Consider the following 25,560-nt stretch of genomic DNA (forward strand, 5'->3'; position numbering starts at 1 on the left):
TTTTTTTTTAATTGAAATAAATTTGCATTTTCTTCTTTGGATCTTGTGTAGATAATTTAGTATGGTGTTCATGCAGACATGATGGGCTGAATGGCCCCCACCTGTGTGTTTTCCTGGGATTTCCTTGTAACCTTGAAAAATATTATTCCACATTAATAAATTCATTTTGCTGCAGTATTCTTCTAAATTATTCTTATAGCTGCATACACATCAAACCCAAAACATAGAATGCAAAATGAGGGGGGGGCAGGGGGAAGGATAGAGGATCGATTCGTATTGCAGGTTTATCTCAAGGCACAACGAAAGATAAAAATGCACAATTTGCATGGAGGGTCATGAAAGTGCAGGAGTCAGGAACAGTCTCGGCTTCGATTAAATTGAGACTCCACAGTGGCCCAGCCCTGAAATCCTGACACCAGAGAAGGAAGGTCCATCTTCAGGTACATGCACAGCAGTAACACAACAATGGATGGCCAGTCAAAAAAACAGTTCGTCCACCATGCCTCACAAGCAAAATCAGCTCAAAAGCTGTGCCCGTACCTGCAAACTGAGCACAATGTTTTTTGGTGGGGGTTTGTGTATGTGATCGAGTCTCATGTAATAACTAGAGCAGGATGTAATGAACAAAATGGAAAGGGGGAAACACCAATATTAGAGTAGAAGTGAGAATGAGATCAAGGATGTGGTTGGGGGGGGGAGGGGGGGGGGGAAGGGGAGATGGATGCATGGGGGTGAACAAGTTGCACATACTGAAACACAGCAAGAAAGGGAACATGGGGATGAAACATAACAGGAACAAACCAACTGACAGCGAACAAACAAAAAGAGATGAGGGAAAGGGGGGGGGGTTTGAAATCACAATAACCTGGAAAAGGAGAGTGCTTGGGAATGGGGTGATTTGGGGTAGAAGACATCATGATTCATGAGTATGGCCTGGGGAGTGGGGGGGGGGTTGTGTGACGAGTTCATGATCTTGAAGCCCTGGAGGGATGGTTGAGACTGAACAGAATGGGGAAGTTAATTCTACAGGTGAGAGAAAAGAGGAACAAACAAGTGGATGTGAGCAGTGCGACTGGATTTTGGGAGTTTAACAAGAAATGTTACTGGTAGACCACATGCACGCCGCAGAAACCTGGGAGGGACAGAGCCAAGAGGGCAGAGGGTGCAACACCAAAAAAGGAAGCAATGAAATAGAGAGAGAGAGGACACCTATCTGCGATGGGAAAGTAATAGATCTACATGCTCAGCTGCATCCTGGGAGATCCCAATGATTTTTAGGGCCTTGCTTTCCATGGCATCAAGAAGGACACATTGGAAATCAGTTCTGTAATTAAACGGCCAATCTCCAAGTGCATCACATCAAAGCAGCATGACCTAAAATCAGGGCACACTCTTCTCTCTCCAACTGAACTAAGCACCTTACAATGCCACCTTTATATGCAGTTGCTCCCACTTCTACAGTGTGACCTGAAAATCGCTTTACCCCTGCTAAATTTCTCACACCTCCCTCCCTTCCCCTCCACCCTCCACCACCATGTGGTATGCTGAAACACATGGGAGTCAGTATGAAGTTCGGCAGTATGGCAGACAAGTTGTTACAGTGTCGAAGAGCGATTGGTTGCTTGTGTTTGGGTGCATGAAAGGACACACAAGCTAATCAATTGCACATGTGTGGGCAGCTTTTATGAAATGCTTTGGAAACACTTATCCACCACAGATGTTAAAGTGAAAGAAACAGGCTTTTGAAGCAGGAGGTGTGAAGCACAAGAAGTGCAGTGGAAGACCGGTCACAAGAAGAAACATGTACGCTGCTACATACGATGTCTAAGAGGACTTGATGACAAATTCAGTGGTGCAAGGAAAATGATGGCGCACGTACTGATACAATGAATGACTAATTATTGTGAGTGCTGCACAATAAAACCTGCATATTAAAATAGTTTCAGAATGATTGCTTTACTGGGGATGGGAAAATCCACTTTCATGCCACCCTGAACAAGGCTCTCAACCAATAGGCCACCATGAACAAGGCTCTGCAGTCTAAACCAAGAAGAGAACATAATCACGAGCTCATCTATGTACAAGACATTCATAGCGGCATTGTCCACTAGGTCCACAGGTGCCTGACCAATATTTTAATCTCGTAGCACTATTGCCGTGTGCCTGCCTCTGGTGATTTAATCAGAACACTTGTGTTTTCTTGGATGTTTTTATGATAACACATCACTCCTGAAGCACTCCAACAGGAGCTCTTACATTACAACCCACTTTGTTCTTACATTCATACAATGGAACCTTAGTGGCAAAACAACCTTCCACTCTGCACTTTCACACATCTTCGATTCCTTTAATGTGCCTTTTACAAGCCTCCCCAATTCACTGGGGGTGGAGGGGGGTTGCGCCCCCACTTCTCTCAGGCATAAGAAAACTGGACATGAACATTGAACTCAAAATCCTCTGAGGTTTGTTCATACTAGTGCATGCCCATACGTCAGTGGTGTAGTCTAGGTTTTTGTAGTGAGTATACTGTGATGATCCCCGAATCCCTCCCCACCTTCGCCACATCTGTGCTGGAGAGACACCCCAGAAGCACCACGGCACTAACACGTACACTACATGCATCCACACACAATTGAGAGCATTCTACAAGACTGGGTATGTGTTATCAACAAATTATAGCAACACAGACTATAACAGCTGGGAAGATTTAAACGCTTCGGACTGATTTTCTACCGTTTAGTGATCCCTAGTGATTTTGCATGTCTGGAGGATACGAATTAAAACAGTATGTTCACTTGTCTTCCAAACCATTCATTTATTCATTCACTTGCCATAGCAGTTAAAGACCGAATTGCGGCAAATTTTACAAAGAAAAAAAAATATATATGACAAATATTAAAAAGTCCATAAAAAGGGCACAACATCAATTGTATGCAAACATGCAGAGTTTCAAAATATCAATATTAAAAATTCTAGTAAGGTGTAATGTATATAGTCATACATCTATGAAGCCAAGAAGGGATGGATTGTGAAAGTAATATAAATTAAGGTTACAAAAATATAAACATTATATTTGTGATTAGTTCAAAGATAAAATGCCAGTCAGTGATCTTGAAAATCAATGTCTATTCATATTCAAAATAAGGATCAAGAAGAGCATGGGACTTATTGCTTAATCGAGTCGCATAATCTTCGTGGGCGTGGGGGGAGGTAAGAAGGGGGTGGGTGGGGTAGCTAGCCTGGTAGTCTCCAAAACCTTCCAAATATGTTTGTACTCAGGCATCTGAGGTGGGCTTTGACTCCTTGCTTGTGTGGCAGAGCGATGGCTTCTCAACCATGTTGTGATGTACTTCGTTGGCTCAAAAAAAGACATAGGGGGCCCATTGATGCTGATAATCATCAAATTACTTACATTGGACAACAACAATGCAGATCTCTTGTCCGTGCATACATTTTTCATTCGACTGAAACCCCTTTCACACTCAGCCGTGCTGCAAGGGATGGTCTGCATGCATCGTATGAGAGGTTTTAGGCTTTCCGGATCACTATGAGGGTGCTCAAGGAAATCTCTCATACCATTAACTGCTTGGTCTTCACAAAGATTGAACCGCCTGCACAGTCGTTTCACTCGTGACTCACCATACCGTATGCCAGGTGTTGATGGCCAGTTGCTTGTGTCCAGAATGCCGAGATCAAGAAGCATTTCACTTTCAAATGAGAGGCGCTTCTCCATATTGTTGATCAGACTTTGTAGGAATTGCTTTGCATTGATTGATGCGAGCTTTCCATTTGACTCCAGGGAAACCGATCAAAAATGCCCTGAAGCCTTTGCTTTTAATGCCACCTCCAACATCTCTCCTGGACAGTCTTTGAATGACGCCAGCAATTGGATGGTGCGCTTTAGAAGCTGTTCTGCTCTCAATAGTGTGATTGAATGGGCCTGGAGTTGCTGAGACAGGTTTGCAAGTTCAGACAGTACATCGTACATGAGTGCAAGGTCACACAGAAATTCCTTGCTTTGCATACGATGTGCCAGACCTCTGTAAGTTTGCCTCTCTTTGCTGCTTCTTGTTTGGTCTCCCGCAGCATTTTCAAAGTGTCTGTTGAGTGCTTCATATGATCTCCACACAGCCTTTACAGCACGGAAGCTGCTGGCCACCCATCGCGTATTTAAAACTCTGCCAATTTTCTTGACTTGTGAGTCCACTTCTAGTGCTGCTTCCAGAAGTTCCCGTGAATTTTTATTGGACTGACTGTAGAGGTTGTGGATCTTCTCCATGAATGCTTTGAAGTGGTTGATTGACTGAACCTCATCCACAGCATCAGACACAGCCAGTTCCAAACGGTGGTTCATGCAGTGCCATGTGAAGAGGTTAGGGTACCTTGCAGTCAACCTGGTTGCCACACTAGAATTCTTGCCAAACATGACACAGGCTCCATCAGAAACAAATGAGATCCAGTTCTTTTGAAGCCACTCTTCACTGAAGCCTGCAGCGTCCAAACAGCTCAATAGGGCTTCCTCTATACCCTCTGCCTTTTGGCTTTCCAGCTCAACCAGCTCCAGAAACACAAATTCCAGAGTAGCTCCATCTATAGAGGCTTTCACATTGACAGTCATGGCAGATTTTGCCATGTGTTCTACGATTTTTGTGGAACTGTACCTTGAGTGCAGACTAGTGTCCATGCTGACACCATTTTTTCTCTGAAGCTCAATGAGATTGTCATGGTCAGTGAAAGGTCGGTTCATCTTAGCAAGGTAGTATGCTGTCCTGAATACAGCATCTGTCTCAGCTAACACAGTCTCTGACACAGCTCTCACCACATTTCCAAGTAAATCCTGTCCACCCTTTTCAGTGAGCTCCTGAGCTATTTCGTGTGTCCTGGACATCTGATGTCGCCGAACCTTGTTCCTCAAGGAGGCCAGGACTGTTTGTCTGTTTCTGTTTGAGCCCGAGGACTGGATCTTAAAGGAAACCCACTCCTCAGATATGGACACTTTTTTTTTTCTGTGTAGACACCAGTTGATTTTGTAGTGCTACAAATAGCACAACCTGGAAGTAAATAAAAACATGGATGGCTAACTTGAGGGGAGCACTCGGTAGAGTGCAAAACCTCTGCCGCCAATACTGATGGGTCACTTCAGTGAACCTGATATCCTATTCATTGTAGGTCAAAACGGATCAGACTCTACTGAACCACGATTGAATAAACTAAACGAGATCGACGCACATGTAGAAATGCCCCAAAAAAAAAAAAAAAAAAAAAAAAAAAAAAAAAAAAATCGAAATTTTTTGGGAAAAAAAGTTGCAAAATTTTTTTTTTTTCTCCAACAAATTTTTTTGGGCTTGGAAATCAGTTAAAACATGTAGAAATGCAAAAAAAAAAAAATCAAATATTTTTCAAATACAATCAAAATTTTTTTGAAAAAAGTTGCAAAATTTTCTGGGTTTTTTTTGGACCAAGTCCAAAATCTAATGGCATGATCCTTGGACCATACCTAATCCCCCCACCAAGTTTCGTCAAAATCCGTCCAGGAGTTTTTCCGTAATACTGTTCACAAACAAACAGACAGGGGTGAAAACAGTGACCTCCATCCATCTTCGATGGATGGAGGTTAATTACCATCATCATACAAGTTGTCCATTTTGTATCTATATTAGCAATAGCACCGAGTGCTGAACAAGGCCAAAATCTACTCAAAAGTATTTAATGAACAGTTTACAATCTTCACACCATGGCTAACCAATTCATGACAAGGGCAGGAAAGGAGACAAATGTTCCACTCTTTCAATAGGTCTAATTATCTGACAACTATTGATATTTAACATACCATTTAGGAATTTAATTGTGTAAAAGTCTGAAATTACTGCACCTTTAAGATGACCATGAATTAACTATCCTTCCATTTGCACGTAGAAATCAACTTCATGAATTCAAATTGCTTATACCGCAGATTTGCATGTTGGCCGATATTTACCAAACTTTCTGTCCCTCCATTCTAACCAAGGATGCTGGTTTTTAAATTCCATAGCCTGACTCTCAGTCCACAAGGCTGGCCAGGAGTTCTCATCGAGAAAGGAACAAGGAGATACAGTGTGATCACAGCATTGTATTCTGTTAATTACTGGACCCACACACAAACACGCACACACGTTTTCTTGTGGCGGATTTTTCTCTTCAGATCAATATTAATCCACAGGAGGGGAGTCTCTCGTTTTTTGCACGCCCCGATGGAACTGTTAGAGACTGGAATAGTCTGAATGCATCAGGTGTCAGAGCCCCCCCCCCCACCCCAATGTTGACACTTCCAAGAGAGCTTTGTGCAGCTAGTTTGCATGTAATCACCAGGTTCAAGTGCACGAGTTTTTAGCATTGAAGTTAAGCACTAAATTGGATGAAGATTTTTTTTTTTTTTAAATGAGCTATGGTATGAACAATAGCACTATAAGGATGAGGGAAAGGCCTAAGCCAAACTCAAGGGAAGGAAACAGCACACTCGGCCTAATAGTCATCCTCATGGGCCAATCAATGGTTCACAGCTAACTGACAATATTATTGCCTGGACCTGAAACACACACACATATATATATATATATATATATATATATATATATATATATATATACACACACACACACACACACACACACACACACACACACACACACACACACACACACACACACACACACACACACACACACACACACACACACACACACACACACACACACACTATAATCCGAAAACAGAATTCAAAAATAACTTTCCGTTCGTTCGTCAGAGCAGTTTGAGTAAATTTGCATATTTTTCCACCGCTGCCTTTAAAATCTCTAATTTAATCATTATAAGTCACAGAGCTTAGTGGAACTCGTTATTTTGTCAGTCTATCCTTCCTCTATGTCCTCGTGCCGACGGGAAAATTATTCGGATGATGGTGGAAGAGAAATTCCTTCCGGAATGTTATTTTTTTCCCAGTACGAAATGCAAGCCGCGGCTAAACTGCGAAACATAAGCCGTTTTTAATGGGATTTTCGAGGTAATCTCATTACCACCCTATAGATACTGATAAATCCGAAAACATATTGAAAATTTTTCGTTCCCTTCGATGGCGAGGCGCCGAAATGCACGTGGCCCGCCAACAATCGTTTTTTTCTGTAATTTAATCATCACAAGTCCGACAACCGAATGAAACCCCTCGTTTCGTAGGTCTATACCTCACCTACCTCCAAGTACTGATGAAAAAATGATTTGCATTAACCGCCGCTAAAGGGAATTAATCAGCGCATTTTATTTCCTGTTCTCAAAGTACCCAAAGCTGCTTTAGTCGCCAAAATACCAAAAATCCTCCGATTTTCACCTGGTTTTCGACGTTGGGATTTAGCCGATGGCTATCGACTGCGAAATCTGAAAACAGAATTCCAAAATATCTTTCCGTTCGTTCGTGAGAGCCGGGAGAGTGAAACTGCATCACAGCCGTAAGGCCTAACGTTATTCGAATAGGCCAGCGGCGCGAAGTCCTTTATTCGCTCATAACTCGACAACACAGAGTCACACAAATTCAACACACACATCATCGTGCAGGTAATAACGTCAGGCATCCGGCGATATCAGTTATAAAGGTGGAAGAAGCCATTTTGGTCGCTAAAGGGGGGCCCGAACAGTTGCGGCCTCCAACTATCCTAGGCGTGACACTCCGAGCCGCGAAGCCGCGATTTCTTTAAACACATAAAATGACGATAGAAATTCCGAAAACGTCCAAACATACCTCAAAATGTTCAGGTAGTTTTCCGTCCTCCCTGAGCTCGCCTTAGGATAGACCAATAATTAATTAGCCAATCCTCCCTCTATTTATAGAGAGATTAACTAATTTGTATGCGACTTTCACTTACTAGGTGTGGCGTTAGCATCAGGCTGCTCCTTTTCTGTAGTTTCTTTAGTGTCATCCGAAGCGGCAGGAACTTCAGGGCCAGGCTTACGAAAACACTCAAAGAGTGTGGTTTGCTTTCTTTTCATAATGTTAGCTAATAATATTTTAGCATAATGTTATGTTATGAGATTAGCATAATAATTAAAATTAATGTTATGTTAATAATTAAAATGTTAGCATAATGTTAGCTAATAATATTTTAGCATAATGTTATGTTATGAGATTAGCATAATAATTAAAATTAATGTTATGTTAATAATTAAAATGTTAGCATAATGTTAGCTAATAATATTTTAGCATAATGTTATGTTATGAGATTAGCATAATAATTAAAATTAATGTTATGTTAATAATTAAAATGTTCGCATAATGTTAGCTAATAATGTAAGCGTGACGTCAGGTCTTGGTCACGTGTCACACACAGCCAGTGAGCCACCGCGTTTCACGCTTTGTAACAGCACCGCACTCGAGTGGGGTGAATTTTATGAATGGAGATGAATGAAGTAGATGGCTTCCCCTGCAAGGCTTATTTTATTGCAGTTATACTCTACCCGGTATGTGGGAACAAAATCAATGAACTGAAAGTTCTGTCACAAAGCTATATCGTTACGTATCCTTGCGCAGTTTTAAGTGGGCATACGGAAATCCTGGAGCTTTCTTTGTGGGGATACGGCGAAAACCTGCGTATCACGTAGACTACACCATTGCCGTACGTGCGTGGCCGTACGTGCGTGGCTGTACGTGCAAAAAAAAAACAACTTTCAAACCGTGTGCCAGAAACAACAACCACACAGGCCGTTCCTTTGCTCTCATAAACGAGACACACACACACACACACACACACACACACACACACACACACACACACACACACACACACACACACACACCTGGAATTATACAGACGACACACACACAGCTGGAATTATATAGACGACACACACACACACACACACACACACACACACACACACACACACACACACACACACACACACACACACACACACTGCTGGAATTATAGATAGATGAAATGAGGTCAATGAGATGACAAATGAAGGGGTTGAATGCAGACTGCAGAGCAATGAGTAAGGAAACCCGTCGTTGTGAATCATTTTTACCACCAAATTGAGATGTATTTATCGTTGGCAAGCGTGTTGAGTAGAGCTGAATTCCTTAACAGTTCCAAAGGCCACACCGTTTTGACAATCGGAAACAAAAAATAGTTGTGCACTTTTTTTGATAAATTATTTTCGGAACAATTTTTCTTCAATAAATAAATAACAATAAAAATTGTCTCCATGTAAACACCTTTATGTCATTAGCACCTCTTCATAAACAACATTGCTGAGGAAACGGCGCTTCTTCTTTGTTTCCTCATCCAGGGCAAGAATGCGGAGGCTGCTGGATCTGCCAACGTTTTGATAAATTATTAATTTTAATGGCCAATTATTCAATTAGCGCCAACGTACTTTGCCTTTTCGCAATGTCGTTGCAAGGAAAAACACAAAGAGAAGAGAAGGAAAATAAAACGGACGTGCAAAAAAAAAAAATTTACTTCCTGGTTTGGAGCATACCAGCTCACTGTTACCAAAATTTATGCACCGTCTAATATGAAAACGATCATAACTTGGGGCATTGTGTTTGTCTATAAATGCGCATAAGAAATCGAGAAATTATTAGAATACACTAAGTCATCATTATCCGGAAGTCCATACATTGTAATGGGGAATGTGGCTGAGGTTCCCTTCCCCAATCGGCCACGCCCACACAGCAACATGTCTTGTCATTGGTTGGTAACTAAATGGCCATAACTTGGGAAGCACTTGTCCAATTAATATCAAACCTTGAAAAGGCACATCCTCAGGACCCCAGCAATATATCTGGCAAGTTTCAATTATATCAGACCAGTAGTTGTCTAAAAAAGCGGTCACACACACACACACACACACACACACACACACACACACACACACACACACACACACACACACACACACACACACACACACACACACACACACACACACACACACACACACACACACACACACACACTGCTGGAATCTATATTAATATTTTGGCACGCCCCTTTCTTTGTTCCACCATCAGATTTTTGTTACTGCATGAAATGAAACAAGATTTGGCACATATACTAATGATATTATTGTCTTCCTTAAGAGGCCCCTCAAAATTCGTTTTGATGCATTTTCACAAACTCCAACGGATTCCATTCAAATTTGGTACGATTATGGCTTTTGGTCCAACTTAGGTCATTGGCTATAAATTTTTTCTATAACACTTCCGATATTCGAAAAAAATCGATAAATCGATATCCCTTATGGGATTTTCCATTAAAATCCACTCAAGTTTAAGGCCTACGGGGGACGCAAATTTTCACTTTGCCCCGGGCGCTGTTTACCTCCACTACGCCAAACTGTTAGGGTTAGGGTTAGGGTTTGGGTTAGTGTTAGGGTTAGGGTTAGGGTTAGCTACCCTAACACTAACCCTAACAACTAACCCTAACCCTAACCGCTAACAGCTATTCAGGAAATTTGCAAGAAAGCCCCGGCAATGCCAGGCTTTATTGCGAGCCCGAGCAACGCCGGCCATTACTACTAGTTATAGATAGATAATACTAATGTAAAAATGGTGGATTTATATTCTCTTATAACTGAATGGACAACAAGACAAAGATGCCAGACTTTTTTGTTTTTTATTTTTATCTTTTCATCCAGAGGACAGATGGAAGAGCCTTTATTCTATCAGATTCAGGCCATTCCTTTCTCCATATTTATGTGGCAGGATATCAAAATACTTCTAATTTATAACAGCCTCATAACTTTGTTCTGCGAAGAGTGAAGCAATTCCATGTATGGCAACTTCATGACAGTTTGTAGTGCAGTTCAGTTGTATACTGTTGTGAACTTATTTACCGAGTGATACAAGGTTCATGCAGAGATTTCATAGATATACAGAAGAAAGGCATTTTTGGAAGAGCTTATACACAAGACAAAAAGAAAAAACAGAACAAAACACATTTTTTTGGATGCACAGCAATGAGGCTTGAAGAAACCATTGCAGCTGCGACAATGAAAGGCAAAATAATAATGATGCAAAATACAATGAAACAATTATTTGATAAACAACAAGCACAAGGAGCAGAAATGATGAGCCAACCAAATATTTAACAAGAAGGGGATGAGAAAGGAAAACACAGCGATGAAACTAAATGTACACACTAAAAGTACTGTACCTGCATGTTCAGATGAGGAATGGGAAGGCTTGTTTTTTATGGTAAAAGAAGGAAAAGCCAAAGCTGCATATCAATCACACATCCCATTGTAGGGACATAGTTTGGTGGGAATGAAGAAGCAGAGGTGCAGAAATGACAAAGTAAAAGGAGGAGGACATTAGGATCATACTCTGTGCAGAGCGTTGGTGCTGCTTAAAGCATGAGTCACATTTGCTCTACGGCTAGGATACGGCGGCCGTACCCCCCCTGAATTGACGGAAACATGCGGCGGCCACAGAGTTTCTGAGGTGGCCTCAGGGTGGCCCTACGCCGTATGGCTATCTTTTACGGGCCGTAGGGGTCTCCGTGGAATTAAAGCGCGGAGTTATAACTTTTTTCATTTCTAGGTTGGCCGTAGCAATTCGACAAGCCGTAGCCATGACGTAGATGTGTTCCACGTCGACCGTACGTAGGGCGTACGGTGGGCTTGCGTTATTCGTGAGTTTTTCGTAGGCTCTCATCAATGAAAAATGAATTTTGCCAACCCCAAAAAAATTACGGCGGCCGCACTATTTCCACGTTCACCTTAGGGCCCCCCTGCGGTCGCCTTGCGGGCACCTTGAGTCTGCCTTGAAAATTCTATGGCCGCCGCAGGGACGCCCTAAGGTCACCGTGTGACATTAAATCAAAGACCGTACGGCACCCCCGCGTTTTCGGTCTCCACAATTTCTAAATACCCCATGCGGCTAACCAAAAAATAAAAACATATGTGACTACTACATTGTGTGACCGTGGAAATACTGTGGCCGCCCTATAATTGCTGGTGGCCGTAGATTTTTTAGACCCGACGGCCGCCGAGCCAAATGTGACTGAAGCATAAGCAGTCTCCTTGGCTATTGGGCACAATCCTGGACGGGTCGCCACTCCGACAAAAAAGGTAAAAGTAATGAATTAATATATCGCTTAACCACACCTACAGCTTAAAGAATCTTCCACTTTGCAGCTGTTATTGAAAGGGGAAGGATATTTGTGACCATTGTCTCACTCAGACAGACAGAGCTGTGTGGAGTCCCAAGAAGATGTTGATTAGTGATTAATCAGTCAACTGTCCTTGCAAGCGTTGCAGCACTGCTATGGTGATGGAATAGCCAGCGGCATTTCAGCTCGGTCCATGAGATCAGCACCCAGTGAAGTGATAAAACAACCCTGCCAGATATTGCTATTGAGTCAGTGAAACCACAGCAAGCCCCCCACACATTCAACCATTCACACTCAGGTCCATCTAGAGGTACAGAAATGGCAAATCAATGTGTCATTTGAGCAAATGAAGCACAATAAACAGTTACCTGCATGGCAGTAGAAAAAATATTTTAATCATATTGTTGCGGGCCGGGGTTGGGTGAGAAGACCACCGGGGAGGGGGGGGGGGCGGCTATCTCAGGATCCCACCAGACTCCCCGGAATCACAAGCCATCACACACGGATAATTTAGTGACGCGGCGGGTCGCTAACCGACCGTGAACGCCAATAACTCAACCACGTGACTTAGGGTCCTCAGTCTAGTTAATCCGGTGAGCTAAAAATAACCACGTGATCTATTTACAGAGGGACACGCCCTCGGTACGCTTTGTCCGAACCGGATCACTTTACCGTATCAGATGCAGCCGAGCCACATTGCCAAGGACGTACCGGCTAAAAGGAACGGATCGTTGGGAATAAAGTCCCGGCTAGGTTAGGATACGGACCATGATGGATCAATGAAAGAACAGACAAAAATGAGCTGGGAACATTTCTACAAATATTTAATACAGGCAGGTGAGGAAAGGTATGTGGCACAATTAATGTTGTTTATTGTTTTCTGTCGCAGGAATAGGAAGAAATGTGAGAGGTGCGGCAATATACAAGCAACTTACAAAAGCAGACACAGAGCAGAGTTATCCTGATATAATTATTGTACACTCTTAACTTAAACGAGGACAGGTGCCAGTTCTCACTCACACACACACACACACACACACACACACACACACACACACACACACACACACACACACACACACACACACACACACACACACACACACACACACACACACACACAGACACACACAGACACACACACACACCAATGAAGAGGAGTTGATGAAGAGAAAAAGGAGAAGAGATGAGGCTAACGGTCTCTCAATACCTTGCACGATTGCCAGATCGCGCCACCAATACGTTTTGGGGGTGTTGGGAAGGGGGGGGGGGTTCTCCGCTGGGCGATACCTCAAACGACGACGACTCCTGAATGACGACGACGACTTTGGAACGACGACGACTCCGTAACGACACACCAGGAACGATGAGCAGGATCGACACAGCAGGAACGACAACGACGCTCTTCCCACAGCCCCGTGACCCATCCTTTTATAGATCCGTTGGTGTGGGGCGGGGGCGACGACCCAAAGCAATGTGTCGTCACCCGAATCGGGTGCTTTGCTTGGGCCCTGACCAGCACACGCGCCGGCCGCCATGACCGGAAGCGGCTCCACTTCACTTCTGGCCAGATGGTTCCAAACTGCGGAATCGTCTCACTCTGAGCCCCATGATATGAATTGCTTTGCACCGAACCCCGTGCCATGCCCCGACGACCCGCTGTTGGCGCTCGTCAATGTGCCTGCTCCATGGTGCGCCACATGGCCCGAGCGATCCGGCCGCACAGAATGCCTCTGCCTGGTAGCAGCTGCATTGAGGCGGATGTGCGGGAGGATGTCTGCCATCCACGGGAGACATCCGTTGCCATCGTGGTGAGCGAAGACTGATGGTAAAAGGTTATTGTAACTCCATGTGCAGACCCGGCCAATTATGTGTGTTACTCGTGCCCCATTCTGTACGATGATAAAATATTGTTGTGGCCTGGAGTTTGGTGGCGAGAAACGACCACGAGGTGGAGCAGTGGAGCTATCTCCCACCGAACACCCGGAATTAAAAGGTCGTCACCCCAGGTAACTCCGGAGTCGATGGGCCACTTAAAGGACCGTGTTCGCTAATTCTCTGATGGCGTGGGGTAGGGTCAATAGCCAAATTTCAATATACCTAAGTACCCACGTCGTCAAATTACTGGGGAAATCACACCCTCGGCCGACTCCGTCCGAACTGAGTCGCAGGTACCGACTCGGATCCGGCGTAAATGAGCGGAGTTACCAGAGACGCGCCAGTCCCAATGACAACTTAAGGCACCAACGGCCTTGCTATTTCTCAAGCTCGAACCATGCTAGGCCAATGAAAGAAAACACGGACAACGAACTGGACCATTTAACATGGGGGTTTATTTATAAACAATAATCGGGGAGGGGAGCACACAAAGAGCAGAGTTATCCGAATAAAAGAAATGCAGGCAATGTACAGTGAGCGAAAAGCACTTAACAGTTCTACTTAAAAGACTGGCGCCACACACACACACACACACACACACACACACACACACACACACACACACACACACACACACACACACACACACACACACACACACACACACACACACACACACACACACACACCCAAAGAAATGGTGGCCGCCGCTTTTATTTTGGCCCTTCAGCTCGGAAAGGAAAGGCGAGCTGAGTGCAGGGGCCTATTCTTGTACCTGTCCGCCTCGTGCAGTCTGGTCGAGCTTGTCCGGTGACGGGACTCAAACCCGCTGCCAACAATGCAGCACCAAGCACCAGGGACCAGGAACAATGCAACGGACGCCAGCCAGCACGGGAACGGACCAGACGAGACGAGCACCCACGGATAGACGAGAACGCCAGCAGGCAAGACGAGGCTTCTTCTCTCTCTCGATGGCTCGCCACCTACTCTTGGCCTTCCCCTCCCCCGCGGGTCGAGGGAACCGCTCTGAGGGACTCGCCTCCGGATTGGACAAGGGGCGAACATCCCATCTGGCTGGGTGGGGCCGCCCCTGAGCTAGTCAGCCTCCTGATTGGACGAGACGTCTCGGAGGCCCGCCCCCCGAAGAAGCTCCGTAGTAGCTTTCAGCACGCTGGCCTCCCATTGGCTGGGGCGCGCGTGCGGTGGTCGCCCTTCGCTCATTGGCTGGAGGAAATGTTCCATGCCCTTCCTCAGGGCGGAGCCTCGATCTGAGGAGATGGAGGCTTTGCCCACACCTTCAGCCAAAAACACGTGGACAATGGCGACCGGGTTGAGTGAGGGACGGTGCCGCTGTTGTTGTTGTTGTTGTTGTTGTTGTTGTTGTTGTTGTTGTTGTTGTAGTACATGTATAAAACCTGACTATAAAATAACTCACAGCACAAACATGAAATTCCCATGAGACATAGGGGATGGATTCTAACTGTAAACACATACTTATCGAAATAACTGAACTGTGGGGGCTGCTGTCTCTCTGTGTGCAAATGGCTTCCAGATTCGTAACAATATCATGGGCTGCGTGCGACTCCGCTATTGTACACGTGGTCAGCGCACGGGTCCACCCGCCATCGAGCATGCCCTGTACAGTGCGATGATAAACCACCCCGGGGCCGTGCGTGGGTCCGCCACCCTGATCCATGTCATGAATTCAGTGCGTGGGTCCGCCACCCTGATCCGTGTCATGAATTCAGGGAAAAGATTGGAAGAGTGGATAGACACAAGTATTAAATGGGGATTCGGATTGGAAGGAGAAAGATATAATTATTAGATGGGGATTTGGAAATGGGTTGGAAAGGGTGTGGCCACGTGCGCTTTGCAAGTTGCCAGCATTTTGTGTGCCGTTTCTTTCATCTCCTCGGTATGTGTTCCGTGCAGCGTGTGCGTCGTTTTGGGTGCGCTTTCTGTTCAGTCGGTGGAAATTACCGCTGCACGTGCATTTGGCAGGTTGTGATTTCTGCAGAAGGGTGTCCGGCGTAATGCCTGCTTGGCCTTCGCTGAGGACCTATCTCACAGTGAAGGGCGCATGTGGCTGGGATTTACCTCAGGAATAAGAGTAGAAAAAAAGAATAGGAATGAGTGCATGTCTTTAATCAGACTTAGCTATGAAGTTTACACAACGCACTGTCCCGTTGTCCCGCTAGACAAAAAGGAAGGGACTATCTGAACGTACATTAATGGAATAACAGTCTCGGGATAGCTGTATGATGGTTGCTATTGCTTTGGAGGGATGCGGTTCCCAGAACCGCAACACCATTCACAGCCTGACACATCTCAAGCAGGGTACTAATCTCTGGATTGTATAATTTAGGTTCATTTTCCCCCCACCTGACTTTAACGTCATCCTTCACAGACAGGGTATTACACCAATGAGTGCACTTTGAGTTTGAGCCAACTGTCCCATGCATCTGGGAGCATTCACTGGTAGATGTTACAGATCCAATGAATGGTACCTTTCACGGGCAGGAGGCCATCATGTTCAAATTCCTGCTCTGATTACTGCTGGGAATAGGATGGGCAAACTACCTCTTGTATTTTCTGCCAAATAATCGCATTGGTGGCTCGATCGGTGTTGAAGACCCGTGAACGTAACACTGGTGTCAGCAGTGGGATACACTGGGTGACTGCTTCAGTATTGCCAACATTCTGGAAAGAGCATGATCATTAATGTATCGATGGATGTACACCATATGCAAGACAAGGACATAGGTGCACTATGGTATGAATTACAAGAGTATTCAGAGATAGGAATATCAATACAAAGCTTATGGTAATTAATTTGGAATTGCACCTGGGATTCCAAAACAATGAGCTGTGTGCTCAGACGAGAACACCAAACAAGCCAACCGAAAATTTCTGAAACCGGTTTACCATAAATGTGTCTGAGAGCTACATTAACGAGCTAATTGTAGAAAAACTCACAGACCTCACACTTTAACACCTAACCAAAGATCAAAATAAAGTATGCTAATTTATAGACTATTTCAGAGAAAACAGACATTGTGATGCACCACGCTTTCACAAGACATGTTATACTTACATATTCCAGGCTGATTCTGATGTCTTATCTTTCTCCATAATTATTATATTTAAGAAGAAAATAGACTTTTTCATTTTTTGTCTTGATAATGATTGTGTAGTACTAATTGTGTTGCAATGTTTCTTTATCTGAAAAAAGTTAACTCTCAGCGGAGTTGCAGCTATTGATGCAGCAGCTGCAAGTGTTGTTACTTGTGGATTGAAAAAGTTTTTAAGTATTTTGCGCATTCATAGTAAAGTTCAGAATTGAAAATATTATTTCATTTAATGCTGCAGCACATTTCCATACTTTATCCAATCATGAAGAAGATATTAATTGTGCAAACTTAATTAAAGGCCCATAGAATCAGAAATTCATGTTTGGTTGAATGAATAAATATGGCTTCACTTTAAACTTAATCCCTGTTTTTTTCTTGAATAAATATCTTTAAACAATGATTTTGTATTTTTTGGCATCTCTGCACTCTCGATTGCTCCCGCCCCACCAAAAAAAAAACACATTCGAATTAAAAACCACATTCAGTTCTTTGTTTATTACTGAGAAATCAATATCATCACATTAATTTTTTTTTTTAATTTCCGATTCTGTGCACCAAGAGGAAAATACTTTTGACAAATCCTATCTTCTTTATATTGGTTCACGAAAAAATATTTTCACGAAAAATATAAGTGACCACTATATTCGTTATTGTTGCATGTCTGTCTGTCTATCTGTCTGTCTGTCCCGAGCATAGCTCCGTGGGTTTTGATCCGATCCTGATGAAATTTTGGTGGGAGGTTTATATCATGATCTAGTTGTGTTTTCCTGAAAATGGGCGTGGCTCCGCCCATAACATGTGTTTTTAGGGGGAAGCAGATTTCAATTTGCATCTTCTCCGAGGGGGTTTTGTCGAATCCGACAGGGGTTTTGGAATTTGGTTAGCCCAATGGCACCTGCATAGTGCACCAGCCCCACGGAGCTCGATTTTTCATTTTCATCCCAAGGTCAAGGTCACGAGGTCATAAACTTAGAAAATTGTGATTTTGACGTAAAAATCAATCTTCTCTGAGGGGGTTGGCGAATCTGGCAGGGGTTTCGGTATTTGGTTAGCCCAATGGCACCTGCATAGTGCACCAGCCCCACGGAGCTCAATTTTTCATTTTAGCCCCAAGGTCAAGGACACAAGGTCACGAACTTAGAAAATTTCGAATTTTGACATAAAAATCATACGACCGCCCAAACATTGAGAGCTCGGATGACAATATTTTTATGCATAATCTTGAGGTCATTCCCCACCTAAAGTCTTGAAACCATTTTGCTCTATCTTGAACACCTTGCCCGTGGCGCTCCCTTCAAGCTTGTTTTTTACGCTGATTTCATCAAAGTATGGATAATCCGAGGAATGTGAAATGCCATATAGACTATATGACGTTATATTGTTCCTGGATGTTCCAGAGGAAGTTTTGCACCAAAGGTCATAATCCTTGACCTTTGACCTTTAAAGTTCGCAAAGGTCAAATTTTCAAAGTTGTGGGAATCGAACCGGGTTTTCGACCTTCTTCGACGAACTAACTCCAGTAAGCTATAGCACGTATCCTGTTTCCTTATTTTAATGTCCACAACATTGTTTTGTGACCTTTAAAGGTTATGCAAAGGTCAAATTTTTAAAGTTGTTGAACGAAACCGGGTTTTCGACATTTTGCAGCTAATAACCTGTCACTCGTACCACATCATGTTGATCATTTTTATAACTTAGTCAAACATTATCACATTGTCTCATCCTTGACTTCTGAAACAATCTACATCGTCAAATACCGCTCGTGAACTATCATCGTCTTCAGACTTGTTTCTTTTTTAATGCATGATCTAAGGCTCGTAGTGGAGCAGCCCCCCCCCCCCCAACTCCCTGCAACACACACACACACACACACACACGTAGTTAAAGTTTCAAAGCCAGCGAAGAACGAGCCGAAAATGGCAGCTTCAATTGGAATGAGGACCACACATGAGGCGTCCGGTATCGCACCAATCAACATGCATTTGTGGCGTGGCCTGGTCCTGCAGATGGGCGGGACTTGTTGACCCCATGCTGCCGGGCATGAAGGCTCGAGCTTTGTTGACTTCCTCTTGCCAAGTTCCATCCACTGAGGATGAGAGACTTGAGTTCCATGGGATCAAGGACCGTGCTGAAAACAATGACTTTGATGGGAGATGGCATCAAATCGAGCGGAGGACAGCAGCTTTGGTGAGGCCAAGGGCTGCGCAAGTAGTGCCCAGACTTGCACTGCTCGACATGCATTTGGAACGCAGCCTGGCCTTGCGGCTTGTCGGGTTTTACAAATCCCATCACGTCAAGGAAGGAGGAGACTGAGAAGGAAAAGACCGAGACCGGGCATACCTGGAGATCACATGGGAGGTCGCGCGAATTGACATCGCCACTTCAGAGACAGATCGGAAACGAAGCATGGATAAGCAGATGGCTTGGTCTATGAGTTATAGTTCCTTGCTGGGGTGAAGGTGGATGCTTCGGGATCAGGGAAGGCTCTGTTCATTCTTAGAGACTGGAGAGTGGAGATGACGACTGGGGGCAGCAGCGCAAGCACACGTGCACACGTGCGCGCGCGCGCACACACACACACACACACACACACACACACACACACACACACACACACACACACACACACACACACACACACACACACCCAAACATATGTGACACAAATGAGACAAACAGCCACTGAGAGTGAGGGAAGCGCTGTCACTGCAGGTGTACTCTGGGTACCAGCGACATCACAACAATGGCGCTGCTTTTCTCACTGCACTCAGTTGGGCATTTCCTAAGGAGGAATTTCCTCCTCCCTATGGATGCCAACCTTTGAGGACTATCCGTGCCATTTATATTTTAAAAGCTAAACAACAAGCAAGTAAGCAACACGTGCCATTGTTCAAGTCTTTGGTACGACTCGGCCAGGATTTGGACCGTCGACCTCCCAGATTCTAAAAACGGTGTAAATACCCTGTTATTAAGTAGGTTAGAAGGTTTACTTCCTGGTATAGAGGAAAGTAGAGAACAGATATAAATCATGTTATATTGAAGATGATGAAGGAAACAGACAGGAATACAGTCGTGCTCAGCTGAAGTAAGATTTAGGTGGAATCTTCACCTGTTGCCCTGCACGTAGCAATTGCCCAATAAGCTCGCTGCGTCTTGCTCTCTCCTTTTCTAGTGCAGAAAGCTTCACGATAACCGCATCCATCTTAGATACAGCACTGCCGATGGAATGTTCGAGCTGACAGACCCGCCGTGAGAGTCTGGAATGTGTCATAAGACTTTGTGTTAGATCCAAGGCAACACGTAAAGGTACTTTAAGAAAAAAGAATTCTTAAACAATGCTTGGATAAAGTTTTTATCAAAAGCCTATGCTCCCGAAATAAATTTGATGTAATTGTCAGACTCAAATGCTTTTACATCTGTATTGCTGTGATATTGTAGCCCTTGTTCACCAGTGGGATAAATGTGATTTAATAAAATCCCAGATTCCAAAGAAAAGAAAGAAACAGAAATAATTGATTCGTCTTACATTTGAAATTCTTCATTGCTCACTTCATGAGGTTCTTCAGCTTCCTCCTCAACAGAGTCAGACTCAAACCCAAGAACGCTCGAGCTTGTTCCATGAGACAGCTGCAATGTAATATTCACAATCTAATGATAATATGTCCCACAATAGTCAGATATTCCAATGTCAATTGATGAAAAAATAGGAATTAATTAAAAAGTTCTCCAGCCGAAAGCTGGAATATAGAATTTGACATGAATATGTCGATGGATATGCCTGAGAGGGAGAGAGAGAGAGAGAGAGAGAGAGAGAGAGAGAGAGAGAGAGAGAGAGAGAGAGAGAGAGAGAGAGAGAGAGAGAGAGAGAGAGAGAGAGAGAGAGAGACAGAGAGAGAGAGAGAGACGGAGAGAGAGAGAGAGAGAGAGATAGAGAGAGACAGAGAGAGAGAGAGAGAGAGAGAGAGAGAGAGAGAGAGAGAGAGAGAGAGAGAGAGAGAGAGAGAGAGAGAGAGAGAGAGAGAGAGAGAGAGAGAGAGAGAGAGAGAGAGAGAGAGAGAGAGAGAGAGAGAGAGAGAGAGAGAGAGAGAGAGAGAGAGAGAGAGAGAGAGAGAGAGAGAGAGAGAGAGAGAGAGAGAGAGAGAGAGAGAGAGAGAGAGAGAGAGAGAGAGAGAGAGAGAGAGAGAGAGAGAGAGAGAGAGAGAGAGAGAGAGAGAGAGAGAGAGAGAGAGAGAGAGAGAGAGAGAGAGAGAGAGAGAGAGAGAGAGAGAGAGAGAGAGAGAGAGAGAGAGAGAGAGAGAGAGAGAGAGAGAGAGACGGAGAGAGAGAGAGAGAGAGAGAGAGAGAGAGAGAGAGAGAGAGAGAGAGAGAGAGAGAGAGAGAGAGAGAGAGAGAGAGAGAGAGAGAGAGAGAGAGAGAGAGAGAGAGAGAGAGAGAGAGAGAGAGAGAGAGAGAGAGAGAGAGAGAGAGAGAGAGAGAGAGAGAGAGAGAGAGAGAGAGAGAGAGAGAGAGAGAGAGAGAGAGAGAGAGAGAGAGAGAGAGAGAGAGAGAGAGAGAGAGAGAGAGAGAGAGAGAGAGAGAGAGAGAGAGAGAGAGAGAGAGAGAGAGAGAGAGAGAGAGAGAGAGAGAGAGAGAGAGAGAGAGAGAGAGAGAGAGAGAGAGAGAGAGAGAGAGAGAGAGAGAGAGAGAGAGAGAGAGAGAGAGAGAGAGAGAGAGAGAGAGAGAGAGAGAGAGAGAGAGAGAGAGAGAGAGAGAGAGAGAGAGAGAGAGAGAGAGAGAGAGAGAGAGAGAGAGAGAGAGAGAGAGAGAGAGAGAGAGAGAGAGAGAGAGAGAGAGAGAGAGAGAGAGAGAGAGAGAGAGAGAGAGAGAGAGAGAGAGAGAGAGAGAGAGAGAGAGAGAGAGAGAGAGAGAGAGAGAGAGAGAGAGAGAGAGAGAGAGAGAGAGAGAGAGAGAGAGAGAGAGAGAGAGAGAGAGAGAGAGAGAGAGAGAGAGAGAGAGAGAGAGAGAGAGAGAGAGAGAGAGAGAGAGAGAGAGAGAGAGAGAGAGAGAGAGAGAGAGAGAGAGAGAGAGAGAGAGAGAGAGAGAGAGAGAGAGAGAGAGAGAGAGAGAGAGAGAGAGAGAGAGAGAGAGAGAGAGAGAGAGAGAGAGAGAGAGAGAGAGAGAGAGAGAGAGAGAGAGAGAGAGAGAGAGAGAGAGAGAGAGAGAGAGAGAGAGAGAGAGAGAGAGAGAGAGAGAGAGAGAGAGAGAGAGAGAGAGAGAGAGAGAGAGAGAGAGAGAGAGAGAGAGAGAGAGAGAGAGAGAGAGAGAGAGAGAGAGAGAGAGAGAGAGAGAGAGAGAGAGAGAGAGAGAGAGAGAGAGAGAGAGACGGAGAGAGAGAGAGAGAGAGAGAGAGAGAGAGAGAGAGAGAGAGAGAGAGAGAGAGAGAGAGAGAGAGAGAGAGAGAGAGAGAGAGAGAGAGAGAGAGAGAGAGAGAGAGAGAGAGAGAGAGAGAGAGAGAGAGAGAGAGAGAGAGAGAGAGAGAGAGAGAGAGAGAGAGAGAGAGAGAGAGAGAGAGAGAGAGAGAGAGAGAGAGAGAGAGAGAGAGAGAGAGAGAGAGAGAGAGAGAGAGAGAGAGAGAGAGAGAGAGAGACGGAGAGAGAGAGAGAGAGAGAGAGAGAGAGAGAGAGAGAGAGAGAGAGAGAGAGAGAGAGAGAGAGAGAGAGAGAGAGAGAGAGAGAGAGAGAGAGAGAGAGAGAGAGAGAGAGAGAGAGAGAGAGAGAGAGAGAGAGAGAGAGAGAGAGAGAGAGAGAGAGAGAGAGAGAGAGAGAGAGAGAGAGAGAGAGAGAGAGAGAGAGAGAGAGAGAGAGAGAGAGAGAGAGAGAGAGAGAGAGAGAGAGAGAGAGAGAGAGAGAGAGAGAGAGAGAGAGAGAGAGAGAGAGAGAGAGAGAGAGAGAGAGAGAGAGAGAGAGAGAGAGAGAGAGAGAGAGAGAGAGAGAGAGAGAGAGAGAGAGAGAGAGAGAGAGAGAGAGAGAGAGAGAGAGAGAGAGAGAGAGAGAGAGAGAGAGAGAGAGAGAGAGAGAGAGAGAGAGAGAGAGAGAGAGAGAGAGAGAGAGAGAGAGAGAGAGAGAGAGAGAGAGAGAGAGAGAGAGAGAGAGAGAGAGAGAGAGAGAGAGAGAGAGAGAGAGAGAGAGAGAGAGAGAGAGAGAGAGAGAGAGAGAGAGAGAGAGAGAGAGAGAGAGAGAGAGAGAGAGAGAGAGAGAGAGAGAGAGAGAGAGAGAGAGAGAGAGAGAGAGAGAGAGAGAGAGAGAGAGAGAGAGAGAGAGAGAGAGAGAGAGAGAGAGAGAGAGAGAGAGAGAGAGAGAGAGAGAGAGAGAGAGAGAGAGAGAGAGAGAGAGAGAGAGAGAGAGAGAGAGAGAGAGAGAGAGAGAGAGAGAGAGAGAGAGAGAGAGAGAGAGAGAGAGAGAGAGAGAGAGAGAGAGAGAGAGAGAGAGAGAGAGAGAGAGAGAGAGAGAGAGAGAGAGAGAGAGAGAGAGAGAGACGGAGAGAGAGAGAGAGAGAGAGAGAGAGAGAGAGAGAGAGAGAGAGAGAGAGAGAGAGAGAGAGAGAGAGAGAGAGAGAGAGAGAGAGAGAGAGAGAGAGAGAGAGAGAGAGAGAGAGAGAGAGAGAGAGAGAGAGAGAGAGAGAGAGAGAGAGAGAGAGAGAGAGAGAGAGAGAGAGAGAGAGAGAGAGAGAGAGAGAGAGAGAGAGAGAGAGAGAGAGAGAGAGAGAGAGAGAGAGAGAGAGAGAGAGAGAGAGAGAGAGAGAGAGAGAGAGAGAGAGAGAGAGAGAGAGAGAGAGAGAGAGAGAGAGAGAGAGAGAGAGAGAGAGAGAGAGAGAGAGAGAGAGAGAGAGAGAGAGAGAGAGAGAGAGAGAGAGAGAGAGAGAGAGAGAGAGAGAGAGAGAGAGAGAGAGAGAGAGAGAGAGAGAGAGAGAGAGAGAGAGAGAGAGAGAGAGAGAGAGAGAGAGAGAGAGAGAGAGAGAGAGAGAGAGAGAGAGAGAGAGAGAGAGAGAGAGAGAGAGAGAGAGAGAGAGAGAGAGAGAGAGAGAGAGAGAGAGAGAGAGAGAGAGAGAGAGAGAGAGAGAGAGAGAGAGAGAGAGAGAGAGAGAGAGAGAGAGAGAGAGAGAGAGAGAGAGAGAGAGAGAGAGAGAGAGAGAGAGAGAGAGAGAGAGAGAGAGAGAGAGAGAGAGAGAGAGAGAGAGAGAGAGAGAGAGAGAGAGAGAGAGAGAGAGAGAGAGAGAGAGAGAGAGAGAGAGAGAGAGAGAGAGAGAGAGAGAGAGAGAGAGAGAGAGAGAGAGAGAGAGAGAGAGAGAGAGAGAGAGAGAGAGAGAGAGAGAGAGAGAGAGAGAGAGAGAGAGAGAGAGAGAGAGAGAGAGAGAGAGAGAGAGAGAGAGAGAGAGAGAGAGAGAGAGAGAGAGAGAGAGAGAGAGAGAGAGAGAGAGAGAGAGAGAGAGAGAGAGAGAGAGAGAGAGAGAGAGAGAGAGAGAGAGAGAGAGAGAGAGAGAGAGAGAGAGAGAGAGAGAGAGAGAGAGAGAGAGAGAGAGAGAGAGAGAGAGAGAGAGAGAGAGAGAGAGAGAGAGAGAGAGAGAGAGAGAGAGAGAGAGAGAGAGAGAGAGAGAGAGAGAGAGAGAGAGAGAGAGAGAGAGAGAGAGAGAGAGAGAGAGAGAGAGAGAGAGAGAGAGAGAGAGAGAGAGAGAGAGAGAGACGGAGAGAGAGAGAGAGAGACGGGAGAGAGAGAGAGAGAGAGAGAGAGAGAGAGAGAGAGAGAGAGAGAGAGAGAGAGAGAGAGAGAGAGAGAGAGAGAGAGAGAGAGAGAGAGAGAGAGAGACGGAGAGAGAGAGAGAGAGAGAGAGAGAGAGACGGAGAGAGAGAGAGAGAGAGACGGAGAGAGAGAGAGAGAGAGAGAGAGAGAGAGAGAGAGAGAGAGAGAGAGAGAGAGAGAGAGAGAGAGAGAGAGAGAGAGAGAGAGAGAGAGAGAGAGAGAGAGAGAGAGAGAGAGAGAGAGAGAGAGAGAGAGAGAGAGAGAGAGAGAGAGAGAGAGAGAGAGAGAGAGAGAGAGAGAGAGAGAGAGAGAGAGAGAGAGAGAGAGAGAGAGAGAGAGAGAGAGAGAGAGAGAGAGAGAGAGAGAGAGAGAGAGAGACGGAGAGAGAGAGAGAGAGAGAGAGAGAGAGAGAGAGAGAGAGAGAGAGAGAGAGAGAGAGAGAGAGAGAGAGAGAGAGAGAGAGAGAGAGAGAGAGAGAGAGAGAGAGAGAGAGAGAGAGAGAGAGAGAGAGAGAGAGAGAGAGAGAGAGAGAGAGAGAGAGAGAGAGAGAGAGAGAGAGAGAGAGAGAGAGAGAGAGAGAGAGAGAGAGAGAGAGAGAGAGAGAGAGAGAGAGAGAGAGAGAGAGAGAGAGAG

General features: G+C 45.1%; 1 protein-coding gene across 3 annotated transcripts in view; it reads right to left on the reverse strand.

Annotated features, from left to right (window-relative positions):
* LOC147028569 (polycystin-2-like protein 1) overlaps nt 1–25,560 on the reverse strand; it is a 123,095-nt gene that overhangs the window by 25,391 nt on the left and 72,144 nt on the right. For 2 of the 3 annotated variants that reach the window (XM_085879093.1, XM_085879091.1), the window contains exons 13-14: nt 20,679–20,779; nt 20,262–20,409 (exon numbers count right to left, since the gene is read on the reverse strand). In XM_085879093.1, the coding sequence (XP_085735219.1) occupies nt 20,262–20,409; nt 20,679–20,779 (249 nt within the window). Of the gene's footprint in view, nt 1–10,622; nt 12,372–20,261; nt 20,410–20,678; nt 20,780–25,560 lie in introns of those variants that run through there. The other variant, XM_085879092.1, reaches the window with a different exon arrangement.

This window comes from Eptatretus burgeri, chromosome 4 (assembly GCF_056783735.1).
Source record: "Eptatretus burgeri isolate ZD-2024b chromosome 4, Ebu_testis_v1, whole genome shotgun sequence".
Taxonomy (NCBI): domain Eukaryota; kingdom Metazoa; phylum Chordata; class Myxini; order Myxiniformes; family Myxinidae; genus Eptatretus; species Eptatretus burgeri.